Here is a 14087-nt window from a genome sequence, read left to right on the forward strand (position 1 = left end):
ATGGAAAAGCAAATACGCCAAAGCATAGTATTATAGAATTAATAGTAGCGCCCTGCCCTCCACCTCCCTTAAGAGATAAACAGACATGGACTGTGGGACTCACCCAACCTGTAAGGCCGAGCAGAGACATTGCCTCCTCAAGGGAACTTTACCCTTTCTACCATGCTGCTGGTGCCTGACACTTGAGGAAGGGCCACCATAATTCTTACTTTTAAAGAGTTTTTCACTATACTAACTTCCACTTACATCAAGTCCATTGTGTAGTTTTCTGCCCCCAAATTACTGCATGTTAATGTGCTCTTTGGGGCACTCACTGCAGAATTTTCCATAGCCATAGCCTCAGCTTTCTTATCTGTAAAATGGAGCCGGTTATGTGTACTTCAGAAAATTAATGTAAGGGTTAGAAATGATTCTCTTCCTTAAGTAGCACAGACCTTATGTCACTGATCATGAAAATAGGGCAGGTATCATGTTTATGTTCCCTCATCAACTGCCTGTTCTCAGAACACCAGTGACATTATTTCCATCTGTCATCTCTCCCCAATAATACAGCATGCTTTTTTTTTTCTTACTATATACAGTCACTTTGTGTCTAAAAAAGCTGCTAGAAGACTGTAGAGGAATAAACAAAACTAGGTCATGAATGCTTATCACAAATGACATTAGCCAATTGATAGAAAAGATAATTGGGGAAAAAAACACTGAAACAGTACATCACAAAATACAAATGGCTGTCATTGTTTTGTCTAAGTTTGGGGCCAACCTGAAATCTGCAATGGTGTTACAGCATCAGGCAGTGAATGCACTAACCTAAGACCATATTTTCAGGTATGTATACATGGTGGAACTATAAGATAAAAGCCTATAGTGCAAACCAGTTAGTTCTGAGTGTGATGGAAAGCATGAAGCTTGGAAAGGTGATGAGTATTAGCATTCCTACAAAGAAACAACACAAGCAGATAGGCAGGGAAGACAAACAGGTAGTAAAGAAGTGGCCCACGAAAACCAGGAGGCTGAGAAGTTCTACAATCTGTTGTCTACAGGCCAGACACCCAAAAAAAGTCAATAAGCCAGTTTGAAGATCTGAAAGTAAAGAACCTCTCTGAAGGTCTGAGGACCTCATCTGAGCATCTGAGACCCAGAAACACTGAGGTTGGGAAAAGATCAATGTCTTAGCTCAGTCTCAAAGGGAGTGATTTCCCACTCCCTCCTCCACCTTGATGAGTTGAATGGTGCCCACTCATGTTAGATGGAGTATCTTCCTCATTTAGTTCACCAACTCAAACGCTTATCTCTCAGAAGCACACAACCAAGTATTTGACCAGTTATCTAGGGATCTTTGAAATCGGGCATATGACCATGTAATTTACCCTTGGCTGGAGAGATGGCTCAGCCATGAAAGGCTAGGCTCACAACCAAAACTAACACTCACAATTCATTAGAGGTTTCAAAGCATTGCTTTGTTTTCCTGATTGTGTGGTCATAGGTGTATTTAAAGACAGTATAGGTGGGTATGGGAAACAAAGGTCGTAAGTAATGCTATTAGAAGAGGGATAACCCTTGATATTTTACTTTTAAGGTTTGTTACCCCACAAAGGGTTATTTATAAAGTTTCAACCCAAATTAAATAATTTTTTCTATTGATTCTGGATTTTAGGTTGTATTTCTAAAAGTCTTCCTCCACACAATTTTTTTTTTAAAATCACCTTTTCCTCTTTGAGTACATCAGTAGGATTCCTTTCCATTGAAATCTCAGATCTTTTTTGAAATTTGTTTTGGTTTTTTGGAGTTTACGAACAAACCAGTTTTATTTTCTTTTCAAACAGAAATGCCAATACCACTTATTAAAGTGCTTCTTTCTCTCCTCCACTTTGTACTATTGCACATTAAATTTCCACATACATTTGGACCTACTGCCAAAGTGTCTGTTCCAATGCCAGTACCAAGCTATTTTAATGAATATGGTGTTATTTTCCAAATCCCTCCTGGAAACCAATTTCAAAGGCCCAAGAACCACATTGTCATTTAGTTACACCAATGACCCTACTTCTCTAGTTACTTTTCACATTGCTGTGACCAAAAATACCCAACAGAAACAATTCAAGGGAGAAAAATTTAGTTTGGGCATGCTTTCAGAGGGTTTGGTTCGTCATGGTCAGCAAGGCATGGAGAGCCAGGAAGGAAAATGTGGGTGCTCTCTTAGCTTTCTCCATTCTTTCCCTCCAGCCAGGTCTCTAGTCCATAGAATGGTGCCACCCACATGCAAAACAGATCTTTCTCTGTCTGGAATTGGCCTTCACCAGCACAGCCAGAGGTGTGCCTCACCATCTCCTACTTGCACTGGCAGTGATAATAATGTTCATAAGCATGCTTCTCTTTCCTATGAAATTCCACTCTTGGGATTATTCTAAAGAAACAAACTGACTGGGCAGTGGTGGCCCACGCCTTTAGTCCCAGCACTTGGTAGGCAAAGGCAGGTGGATCTCAGTGAGTTTGAGGCCAGCCTGGTCTGCAGAGTACCAGGATGGTCCCACAGAGAAATCATGTCTCAAAAAAAAATTTAAAATATATATATATATATTTATTTATACACACACACACACACACACACACACATCTTTTCTTTGTAACATAGGGAGAAAAAGCTGAAATATCTAACAACATGGTTTGGTTTAAGTATTTCAGTACAACACTAATGAAAACATTAAACATCCTTGGTTTGATGCCCAACACTCCAAAGTAAAATATAAGAAAATAATGTTGACTGTTGTGATGGTGAGTGTTAACTGTCAACTTGACAGACTCTAGCATCACCTGGGCGTGGGGGTGGGGGGCAGATGACAAGGTGAGCATTGCATTCAGCCCTCTCTAGTTCTTTTTTTTTTTTTTTTTTAAGATGTACTTATTTATGTATACAGTGTTTTGCCTGCATGTTTGCCTGCAGACCAAAAGAGGCAATAGATCTCATTACAGATGGTTGTAAGCCACCATGTGGCTTCAAGCTCTTGCTAACTTGATTTCCTGTCTTCGATGGACCTTGAACAGTAACCTAAAATGTACATATTTTATCAAAGCAACATGGAAAAAACTAAGATAACTGTTTATCTTAGATCACGTATAGTGCTGAGGATTTTTTTTTTCCTAAAGAGAGGGTCACTCTAAGTAGCCCTGGCTGTCCTGGAACTTGATATCATAGACCAGATAGCCTGGAGCTCATAGAGATCCACCTGCCTCTGCCCCGCAAGTGTTAGGATCAAAAGCATATGCCAACACACCCATTGTATGCTATGAAATTTTTACCCTGAAAAAAAAAACTCTTCAACAAAAATAAAGAAGCAAAGTTATTAAAGATTACACTTAAGTGATTTTGTCTAAATGTATGAATATGTGAATATGAATAAAACAGACTAGAGCATGAGCTAACACCTAAGTGTTACCAACAGCTATCTTTAGGTGGTGCAGTTGTTTCCTTCCTTATATATTTTATAGATTACAGAACTGTAATTAATAGTTAACTGTTTTTTCTATGAGGAAAAATGTCATTGCGAAACATAACACAGTCATTATTTTTTTCCATGCCTAATCACTAATCTAGCTCTCTCATCAACACACAGTGTCAGGGACCGATTGGTTTTGCCTGCCAATGCTTTAGTATTCACAGACAACATCACTGAGAAGACCATGTAACTTTCCTTTAATGCTTGTGGCCCAGGAAGTAACTGAGGACATGATAGCGTTAGGTATGAAATGCTTTTTGCATAGGACCTAGAACACAGTACATTTCAAACTAGAGCAGACGGAGATCAACATTACTGAGATACTGTATGTGTTTTCACATGTATGTTGTCTACTGCCAGCCTTCATTTCATCCTTCATAAGAAGGGCAAGCACTTCCACTGATGACAGTCAGAAAAAAAGTATGTAGAAACAATTTTAAAACTGCAAAATGCTATTTGAATATTAGATATGTACACTTAAGCTAAGTCCAAATGATCCAAAGCTATAAAACTCTCTCTACTGTTAAGTCAAATGAAACTTGGTCTACTGTCTTCCAGGAGTGAGATGATGCAGGTAGATTATATAACTTACTATAATTGTCTAGCTTGTACTCACTGTGTATCTTAATTACCTGTAATCAAACTCTCACAAGCCTTTTCTAGGGATGTATCTTGGTGGAGAGTATTTACATTCCCAGCAAGCATGAGGCCCCCATTCCATCCTGAGTACCACAAACAAAACAACCTATATACATTCCCTTAACCCTAGCTACTCACTCAGGAAGCTACAACAATACTGTGATTTCAGTGTTAGCCTGGGCAGCACAGTGAGGCCCTGACCCTAGAATAAGCCCAAACTAATTTTCTGTGGAAGAAAATGACTGACAAGATAGGAGGCAAATGGTCTGAAATGCCTGGTTGTTTTTAAGACACACGTACCCCTTTATGCTTCCTGAAACCTCTTTCAACAGGAAAATGTTCAGAGTGGTAAAGCCCACAGCACTGCAAGCTGGAAAGTTACAGTTGAGAATCAAGAAATACATATGTGATGTGTAATGTGGGAGTCCAGAACACTATTAAAAAGCTGAAGAGCAGGAGCGATGGCTCAGAGGCTAAAAAGGCTCACTGCTCTTTCAGAGGACCCAAATTTGGTTTCCAAAAGTCATTTTGGACTACTCACAGCCCTTGCAACAGCTCCAGGGGATGTGACAAGGTATGCACAACATGCATAAACACATAAAAATAAATCTTCTTTTAAAAACGGATACTTCATTGTGAGAGCAATGGAAAAAAATTCTGGGCTTTTTTATGGATGACAAGATTAAAATTTGGTATTTTGAAAAACTCAAAGTAATCGTGGTTTTTGTTTCTCATCATTCTAGCAAAGTACCTGTGGTGTATGATCCATAGGTTTGGCCTGTTTAGTAGAACTGTTTGGAAAGGATTGGAGGTATGGACTTGTTGCAGGAGGTGTGTCACTGGGGTGGGCTTTGAGTTTTCAAAATCCCAGGCCAATACATGTTTTCCCTCTGCCTCATGGTTGTGTTTTAAGATGTAAGCTCTCAGCTACTGCCCCAATGCCCTGCCTGCCTGCCTGCCTGCCTGCCTGCCTGCCTGCCTGCCTGCTGCCTGCCTGCCTGCTGCCATGCTTCCGATCATGATGGCCATAGACTCATCCTCTGAAACTGTAAGCCCCAGATACACTCTTCTGTAAGTTGCCTTGGTCATGGCATGTCTTCACAGGCATAGAATAGTAGTTAACATGGTTCCAGACATAGGTTTACATTGGCTCACATCGCAGATCATCAGGCTCAGGATCCAGCAGCCCCAGTTATTTTCTGATAAGGGTGGTGACTAGTGGGAAAGATGGCAGGAGTCTACACTGAGATGACCGTTCTCATCTTGAGTCAGGAAGGCAAGGGAATTGACAGGGTGCTACTGTTTAAATTTGAAACATCACCCAAAGGCTCATTTTGAACACTTGGTCCCTAGTATGTGGCACTAGTTTGAAAGCTGTGGAGCCTTCTTGAGATGGGAACTGGCTGGTTTGAAATGGGCCCCTGGGAAAGGACCATCTAAGGCATGTACTCTTGGGTAGCACCTGTATTTTCTGCTTCTTGTTCGGGGCCATGTGAACAGTCATCCACACAGTTAAGCGATGGAAGATATCTCTTAACTGGTTCCAAACAAACCTTCCTTAAGTTGTGTACATTAAGGATCTTGTCACAGCGTCTACAAAAGTAACAAATAGAGAAGGTTTTACAGTTCCCTTGGAGTTCATGCCATAATACTTAGAGACCCACAAAACCTTCTTTAAGGTCTAAGTACCTCATTTAAAGTATTCCCCACCCCAGAATCAATCCTTTGACATGGGTCTCTGTGGAACATTCATCCAAACCATAGCAGGTATACTATGGAAAATAAATCACAGGATAGTTGAGAGAAAATTTCATGGTGGGGAGACCAGTTAAGGCGTTGCAGTAATATAAGGGAGACATGATAGTGGCCAGGGCAGGGGAAAATATATGTAGAAGAAATACAATGATGATGGTGATGATGGAGGGGGATCAGGGAAGGCGACATGTCATATACAAGAAGGCACAAGCAATTAGAAAGACACAAGCACAAGCTTCATCTTCTGGGTTGGACTGTCTCAGATGGTTCAGATGGTTCTGGCTGCTATAACAATGAACTATAGGGACAGCAGCATATAAATAACAAGTTTATTCATCACAACTCTGGAGGCTGGCAAACCCAAGATCCAGGTGCCATTGTTGGGTTCTGATGACAGTCCATGGGTTACTACATACAGCTGACTTCTTGATGAGTGCCCACACAGCAGAAGGGGTAAATGAGCTCCTTTAAGCCTCTTTTTTTGGGACAATATCCCATTCATAATGACTTTTCCCCTAATGGCTAATCAGTAAGATTGCTCAACAGGTAAACGTACTTGCCACTAAGCCTGACAACCTGAATTTAATCTCCAGAAATCACACAGTGGAAGAAAAGAACCAATTATTTCAAGTTGTTTTTTGACCTTCAAACACATGCAGTGGTACATGTACACACATAAATACACATACACGAAACAAATGCAATAATAATTAAAACGATTTAATCATCTACCTTCACCTCTTAATGTCAGGTTGTTGGGAACCAGCAGTCTGCTGACCCCAGGTCATATCCAGCAAGAAAGAGATCTTCACAGAGTGTGACATAGTAAACAATCACAGTATCCCCACCTAGCATGAAAGATGACTCAGAAAGAAAGCTAAGAGAGAAGAAAGTAACTCTTCAAGGAGAAAAACAAAAACAAGCCAACAAAAACCAGTTTTGCCAAGGCTTCCCCTCCCCTTTTCTTTCTTAGGAAGACCTTTATGCACACATGTCCCTTTGCTGGGTAGACCTCCTCCATCAATTAGTCATTTAAAACTCGGTCAAGGGCTGGAGAGATAGCTCAACTGTTAAAATGCTTGCAAGCGTAAGGATCTCAGTCTGGTGCCCAGACTCAGGAAAAAAAAAAAAAAAAAAAAAAGTCAGGCTAGGGATGTAATGGAGGATAGCCAGCATACATACCCCGTGTAGCCTGATTGGGTGAGCCCCAGGTTCCAGTGACTATCTCAAAAATATAAAAGGGTCTTGTAACCGTATACTATTCAGTTTGTGCTTATTTTGCTTAGATCTGTCTTTTTCTCTGAGTCATTTTCTCTGAGAACAAGGAAATGGTGATTTGGTGGGCTTTCAGTAAATATGGACTGAGAAATGAACGAAAGAAAATTATCCAAAACTTGTGTAAGAAGTTTAGGACACAAAACACACACACACACACACACACACACACACACACACACACACCCTGAGGGTAGTGTGGAGACCCAGACCAACAAACACACACACACACACACACACACACACACACACACACACACACACACACCCTGAGGGTAGTGTGGAGACCCAGACCAACAAACGTAAGGTCACTCCTACCTCCCACTGGTGCTATCTAACCAAACTAACTATTCCCCAATTGGGTTTGAAGAAAGGGGTGGGTTTAAGGGCGGATGCTAGAGCCCAGTGCAAGGCGTTCGATTAAATGAACAAATGGTAAACCAGGGTGGAGACCTAGGCCTTAGCGAGTCAGGAGAAAGCAGGTTGACATTTCCACGGGTCCCCACGGTCCTGCCCGGTGCTGCGCACCCTGATCCGCAGCACCCTACCTCAGTCTGGCTCATCCTCCCTCACCCTCCCGCCCCAAAGCGAAGTCTCGTCCCCGCCCACTGGAGCCACCGCCTTCGGAACGGTCGGTACCGAAACCGCGGACCCTGAGGAAAGTGCTGTCCTGGTGAGACCATGAAGCTCGAGTTCGCGCCTCTCAACATCCCGCTGGCGCGGCGCCTGCAGACCGCTGCGGTGCTTCAGTGGGTCCTGACCTTCCTCCTGCTGGGTGAGAGCCGCTGTGCCACACTCTCCTCCCACCCACATTCCTCACCCTTCTGATTCCCGGTCAGCCAGATCAGACAGGGCATTCACCTACCATGGCTCGGATTCTTTCTCACTTGTGACAGACAACTTTGCCAACTTTATTTCCCTTCTGCTACTTTCTTTTACTTTCTTTTTCTTTCCTTCCTTTCATTCTGGTTTTTTTTTTTTTTTTTTTTTTTTTTTTTTTTTTTTCAAGACAAGGTTTCTTTGTGTAGCTCTGGCCATCCTAGAACTCTCTAACTCTCTGTAGCCTCAAACTCAGAGGTTCTCTGCCTGCCTTTGCCTCCCAAGTAAGTACTGGAATTAAAGGCGTGTGTCACTACACCTGGCTTTATTTCTAAAGTGAGGTGTGTCTTACCTACAATGGAAGACACAGGTTTTTAAATATACTGCTGCGTGAATTTGGGTAATTATACTCTGTCAAATGTAGCCATAGCCCCATCTAGAAAATTGGTGTTATAGAAAATTGCAGTTTAGCATCTCAAAAGCTGTCAATTCGTTTCTGGATCCCTTGACTCATAAATGGGCAATTAATGCTTATGGGTATTTAAAACCTGAAGCCTTTGCCACCTCGATGTCACAACAAAAAGCTGCGGTTATTTTTTCAGTTGTTATCAGCTCCTGGGTGCAGAATCGTGTTTTTCTGCCCTCAGACAACTGCATGCTTGAGTTGGGTTTATGAGCCTTCTGTGAAGTTAAAGTCTAAAAACTCCATGTATTGTGCTGTCCCCCCCCCCCTTTTATTTTTAGGATATCCAGAGTAGGTAAACCTGAAGAAGCACAGTGCAGATTTGGGTTGAGGGAAGGAAAAAGGGGAGGGGGGGATACTTAATGGGCACAAAGCCTTATTCTGAAGTAACGGAGAAGTTTGGGAACTATTCAAAGGAGCAGGTTCAATATCCCCAATTTGCTAATCCAAAACCCCAAATCCTCCAGAATAAAACAAAACCAAGCAAACAACCCGAGCACTGACAGGATAACACACGTGGGAAGCCCACAGTGGCCTTGTGAGATTGTTGCAGACAAAGTGTGAGCACACCACGTGCTTCACAGTATGTTTGAGGAAGGTTAAAAAAAAAAACATATATACATCTGTCCCATCCCCAAGGTACGTCATTATATATAAGCAGATATTTGTGTGTGACAAAATCCAAAGTTTTAAACAATTTTTGCGCCAGGCATTTCTCATAAAGAACACTCTGCTTGCAGCAGTCACAAAGCACAAATGCATTAGATGCAACTGGATTGATTTCTTTACATAGATTAATTTCATCTCAATAAAAATATTGAATGAGACACAGTACCTTTTTTTATGCATATAGAGTATTTTTTATTTAATTTTATATAACAAAGTCCAATTAAATGAAAACAAACATTTATACACAATATTTGGGAATTTGGGCATCGTTCTTTCCAAACTACTTCCTGCTGGTAAGGGGCGCTGTCTTGGGGGATTCGAAGAAGATTCAGATATCCTAGCTGTAGTCTGTAGGGCTGTTTTGTCCAGCTGTTTGGAATGTAGGATCAGCTTGTACTCTGTTTCAGGCGGTCTGGTGTGATCAAACCACATTAGTCTGGAAGGAATCCACATCTTTTCATTTTCTGTGGAAACAAAAATAGAAATACTTTTCCCCAGTAACTTGTTCTTCAACTTAAATTTTGGAGTCAAAGCGTTTTTTTTTTTTTTTTTTTTTTTTTTTATTTTACATGTCGATCCCAGTTCCTTCTCCCTCCCTCCCTCCCTCCCCCCAAGCCCTCCCTCCCTCCTTCCCTCCCTTTTGCCCTCTCTACCCTCTCCCATGCACTCTAAACACCCTCCCCTCCCAACCCCCCACCACAATACAATATGTAGGGGAATGCCATCCAGTTGGGGTCATGTAGATCTGACAGGTCCTGTGAAGTAGGGACTAGGGCTTCTCTCCTATCTCTAGAATAAGGCAGTTATCCCTCCATGGGGGATATGTTTGCAAAGTCCTTTTGTGCACCAGGGATACATCCTGGCTCCACTGTCTGAGGTCTCTTAGACTGCTCAGACCTTCTGGCTGAGACCCATATTCAGGGGAGTCCGAGTCAGACCCCTGTTGGCTTCCCAGCTATCAGTCTAGTGGCCCTTAGCTCCTCCTTGTTCAGGTAAGCTGTCTCTATGTACTTCTACCGCATGGTCTTGTCCTCTCCATCTGCTTCTGGGTTCTAGTTTGACTCAGTGTTTATGTATGGGTGTTTGCTCCTGTTTTCAACAGGCATTAGTTGAGGACTCCATGGAGAAGTTAGTTGTTGATCTCACTCTCCGGGAAGGGCATTTATGATAGCCTTTCCACGGAAGCTGAGATTGTTAGTTGGGAGCAGTCTTGTAGTTCCCTCGACCTTTCTTTGTGTTCAACTTTATCTTCAAACCAATATTGGCTCGAGACACAGTACCTTTAAACAATAAAGCAAATGTAAAATCTACGGGAGTTAAGTAGTATATGGTGATTGACTTGTGACTTTTAATTCCAAATACACTTAGATCAATCATTAAAAGTCAGGACATAGTGGGCCATGGTGGCTCACAACCTTCAACTGTAGCACTTGAGGCAGAGGCAGGTGAATCTCTTCCTTTGAGTTTGAAAGCCAGCCTGCTCCACATACTGAGTTCCAGGACAACCAAAACTGTGGAGTGAGAACTTGTATCAAAAAAAAGTACATAAATAAAAAGTAAAAGTCAAGCCATCGATTCATACAAGTCAGTGAATTTTTACAGGTCAAAGGCATCTATCTGTTTTAAAAGCTGTTGAAGTAAACATTTGTGTTCATCTCCTTTTTGACTTCCAGTTTAGGAGAATCAAGTTACTCTGGATTGCTTAGGGAGATAAAAGCAAGATGGATGCTACCTAGTCATGTAGTTTGTATAATGTTTTCTACTCTCAAGCCAGTTACAGGTAGACTATTTTAAAACTGCTGTGATCTATTTCTGATATAAACTATGAAGGGTACAAGCAGTGTGAGGCATTGGCTTTAACTGAGACACAGACTCTGGACAGCAAAGCATCAGAGCAGGTCATGTGACTAAGGTGTGCACGGTGAACTAGTTGCTACTTTTTGCCCCGTGAAATAAGTAAAAATGTAGGGAAATACGCTGATACACATTTATAGAGAAAATTTATTAGTGCTGACAGTCATTGCAATAACTTCATTAAATATAATGTTTGTGAAGAAGTTAAAATACCAGACTCATAATACCTAACAGCTGGCATAAGAGTATTCTAATTCTTGAAATTTATAACATGTGATCTTCCATGTCCCCATGAAGACATGATGGCTTGCTGGACAAAGCATGCTTATTACCTGTATAACAGCAGTCTGTGCACACCTGTAACCCCAAGAGCAGTAATGAGCGGATAAGGAGGTTCCCTAGAGCTTTCTGGATGCCATCTTAGTGACCAGCTAGAGATTCAGGTTCAGAAAGAGACCCTGCCTCAAAGGAATGAGGTGAAAAGGACACCTGACACCCTCCTCCAGCCTTTGTGTGTGCACAGGCACACAGATCTATATACACATGCACACATGCATACATCACCAGGAATAAGGCTGATACTCTCTGCTTATTGTTTCCACCCACCCACCCATTCTTCAAAGTAAGATGGTAAGGAAGATTTTGTGATAATGGTTCAGATTTGTCTGTCACTTATTCTATGCCATGTACTTGCCCTCAGCAGCCTCTGGAAACAGATGTTGTCATTAGCTCATGTATTTTATTTATTTACTGTTTTTTGTTTGTTTGTTTGTTTTTTCCAGACAAGTCCTCTCGTGTAGCCTTGGCTGTCCTAGAATTCACTCTGTAGACCAGGCTGGCTTCGAACTCTCAGAGATCTGTCTGTCTATACCTCCCAAGTGCTGGAATTAAAAGTGTGTGCCAGCACCGCCTGGCATGTCAGTAGACCATGTATTAATTACTCTGCCCTGAGACAAAGTGCCCAACAGAAGTGACTTAAGGGAGGCAGGATTTACCTTGGCTCACAGTTTGAGAAGGTACAGGCACTGTGGCTGATCATGATGGCAGGAGCATATGGCTAGGACTTGTTACATCTTGGTGGAACAGATGGCAGAGACGGCTTGGACCTCATCTAGAGTGGGCTTTAGCCCACTTCCTCCGAGTAGAGACCACCTCCTAAAAAGTCTACGATGTTCCAAAGCAGCAGCACCACATGGGAGCCCAAGTGTGCAGACACATGTACCTATGGGGGACATCCCACATTCTAACCTGAAGACCCACTTCACAGACAGAGGATTTGAGACTCAAGAGGTTTAGAAACCCACACCTGGCTAGGCAGCTTGGTCAACGGTGAGGTCCACCATAGGAAGTCCAATTGCAGACTCTTCGCTGTTGCTATGCATATGAAATGTGTGGTAGATGTTAAAGAGACTGCTGTGTATATTCAAGTGGAGCCTGTGCAGCTGGTTTGGGGTGCTCCTCATTTGAACGTGGGGGGTTCTGTTTCTAGACCCCTTTTTGGATCACCCTGCAATAGAAGTCAGTTTATTACTGAAGTCAGTTTTTCCATCTTTGTGGAAACAAACAAGTTTCTACGTGCCTGATTCTTAACGCTATGATCCCACATATGAACTCACAATAAATGTGTCTAAGCTAAATTATAGGGAGATAGTGGTTTGGGTGTTTTGTGCTTTTGATTGGTTTGGTTTGGTGTTGTTGTTGTTGCTTTAAGTGCTCGGATTTAAGCATTAGACAGATCCCAGGCCAAATCCTTTGGACATTCCGATTCCAAGGGCATCTGATTCACAACTGTAGACTATGAGCAGTGGTGTGAACCTTGAAGGTTGTAAGGGGGAATAGATGAGTTTCCTTATATAAAATGGCAGGAGTTGATTGCTGCCCAATGCCTGCTCCTTCCTTTCCTGCTTCATCTCAGCTTACCCACTAGATAGAACTCTGAATACAGAATGAGGTGTGTTTACATGCCTTGCAAATCTTTCACACAGCTTACTGAAGTAAACAGAAAATTCATCAAAGGTGGTGAATTTTCAGTACTCCAACCTGGGTAGATAGAAGAAGATAAGAGGGAACGGCTCTGCTAGGAATGGGAGCAAAGGGCAGCCTCTCTGCCTTGCTTCTGGACGCGCTCTTGGTAGTTCTACAAAGCAGTGAGACAGCCCGCAAAGGAAAGAGGGTGCAGGCATCCACAACCTTTATAGTCTGTTAACATTTAACATTGTTGACATTGGAGACAAGTAACAAGCTAGTCCTCAGCTACATTCATATGTGCATTTTGGTTAGAGCCACAGTGAGAAAAGCAAGTGTGTGTGTGTGTGTGTGTGTGTGTGTGTGTGTGTGTGTGTGTGTAAATAGAAATAAAACTCTAGTTTGGGGTGTTTATGTATAGTATATAATAGTCCCTTCTAATCTATGTGTTTATATGTAGTTTTCACTTCTCCTGGTTTTATTATCTAGTATCAGCCAAGATCTGAAAACACTCCAGAAAGGTTTAATAGTGAATAAAGAATTATTAATTATTGAATAATCTTTAATATTTTGTGTATTGCTTTAATTGTTCTGTTTCATTGATAGTGATCTTTGTTAGTCTCTTACTGTGCCCAATTTATTAGCTGAATTTTTAGCACAGAGACGTAAACCTTAGTTAAAGCACATTACCCTTGACCAGCATGGCCAGTGGCTTCAGGCAATCACACTGAGTCATGGAGAAGAGAGAGCTGTATCGTCCCAGGATTAGATGCAGTGGCCATCACCGAGATGCCTTGATGTATCTATCCTTGGTACAGGACTTTTTTTAAAACAAGGTTGAAAAGGAGGAGATGGGAGTTTGGGGTCTGGAGAGCACTCTAGTTGGAGGCCTCACCGCATTAGAGAAAGCTGAAGCATCACTCCCTAAAGTGACCTGCACTTGTGAACACTCATCATCTACTAGGCTCTAAGATTTTATTCTGCCCTCCTCTCTCTTCTTGACATATTTCTTCTTATTATTCATTTCAAAACAGGGGTTCACTATGTGGTCTCGGTTGCCCTGGAATTCAGTACTCTTATCTCAATCTCCCAGGTTCAAATAGCCACACCTGGCTTATACATGTATTAGTCTATGTGTAAGTCAAACATGT

General features: G+C 41.9%; 1 protein-coding gene across 2 annotated transcripts in view; it reads left to right on the top strand.

Annotated features, from left to right (window-relative positions):
• The first annotated feature begins 1089 nt into the window (after positions 1 to 1089).
• The window catches only part of Mogat1 (monoacylglycerol O-acyltransferase 1), a 33891-nt gene continuing 20893 nt past the window's right edge, over positions 1090 to 14087 (top strand). The window contains exon 1 of one of the 2 annotated variants that reach the window (XM_051190185.1): positions 1090 to 1152. Coding sequence is in view for 1 of the 2 variants with exons in the window: in XM_051190184.1 (XP_051046141.1) it covers positions 7848 to 7941 (94 nt within the window). In the remaining variant the exon portion in view is untranslated. Of the gene's footprint in view, positions 1153 to 7840; positions 7942 to 14087 lie in introns of those variants that run through there. The other variant, XM_051190184.1, reaches the window with a different exon arrangement.

This window comes from Phodopus roborovskii, unplaced genomic scaffold (assembly GCF_943737965.1).
Source record: "Phodopus roborovskii unplaced genomic scaffold, PHOROB, whole genome shotgun sequence".
Taxonomy (NCBI): domain Eukaryota; kingdom Metazoa; phylum Chordata; class Mammalia; order Rodentia; family Cricetidae; genus Phodopus; species Phodopus roborovskii.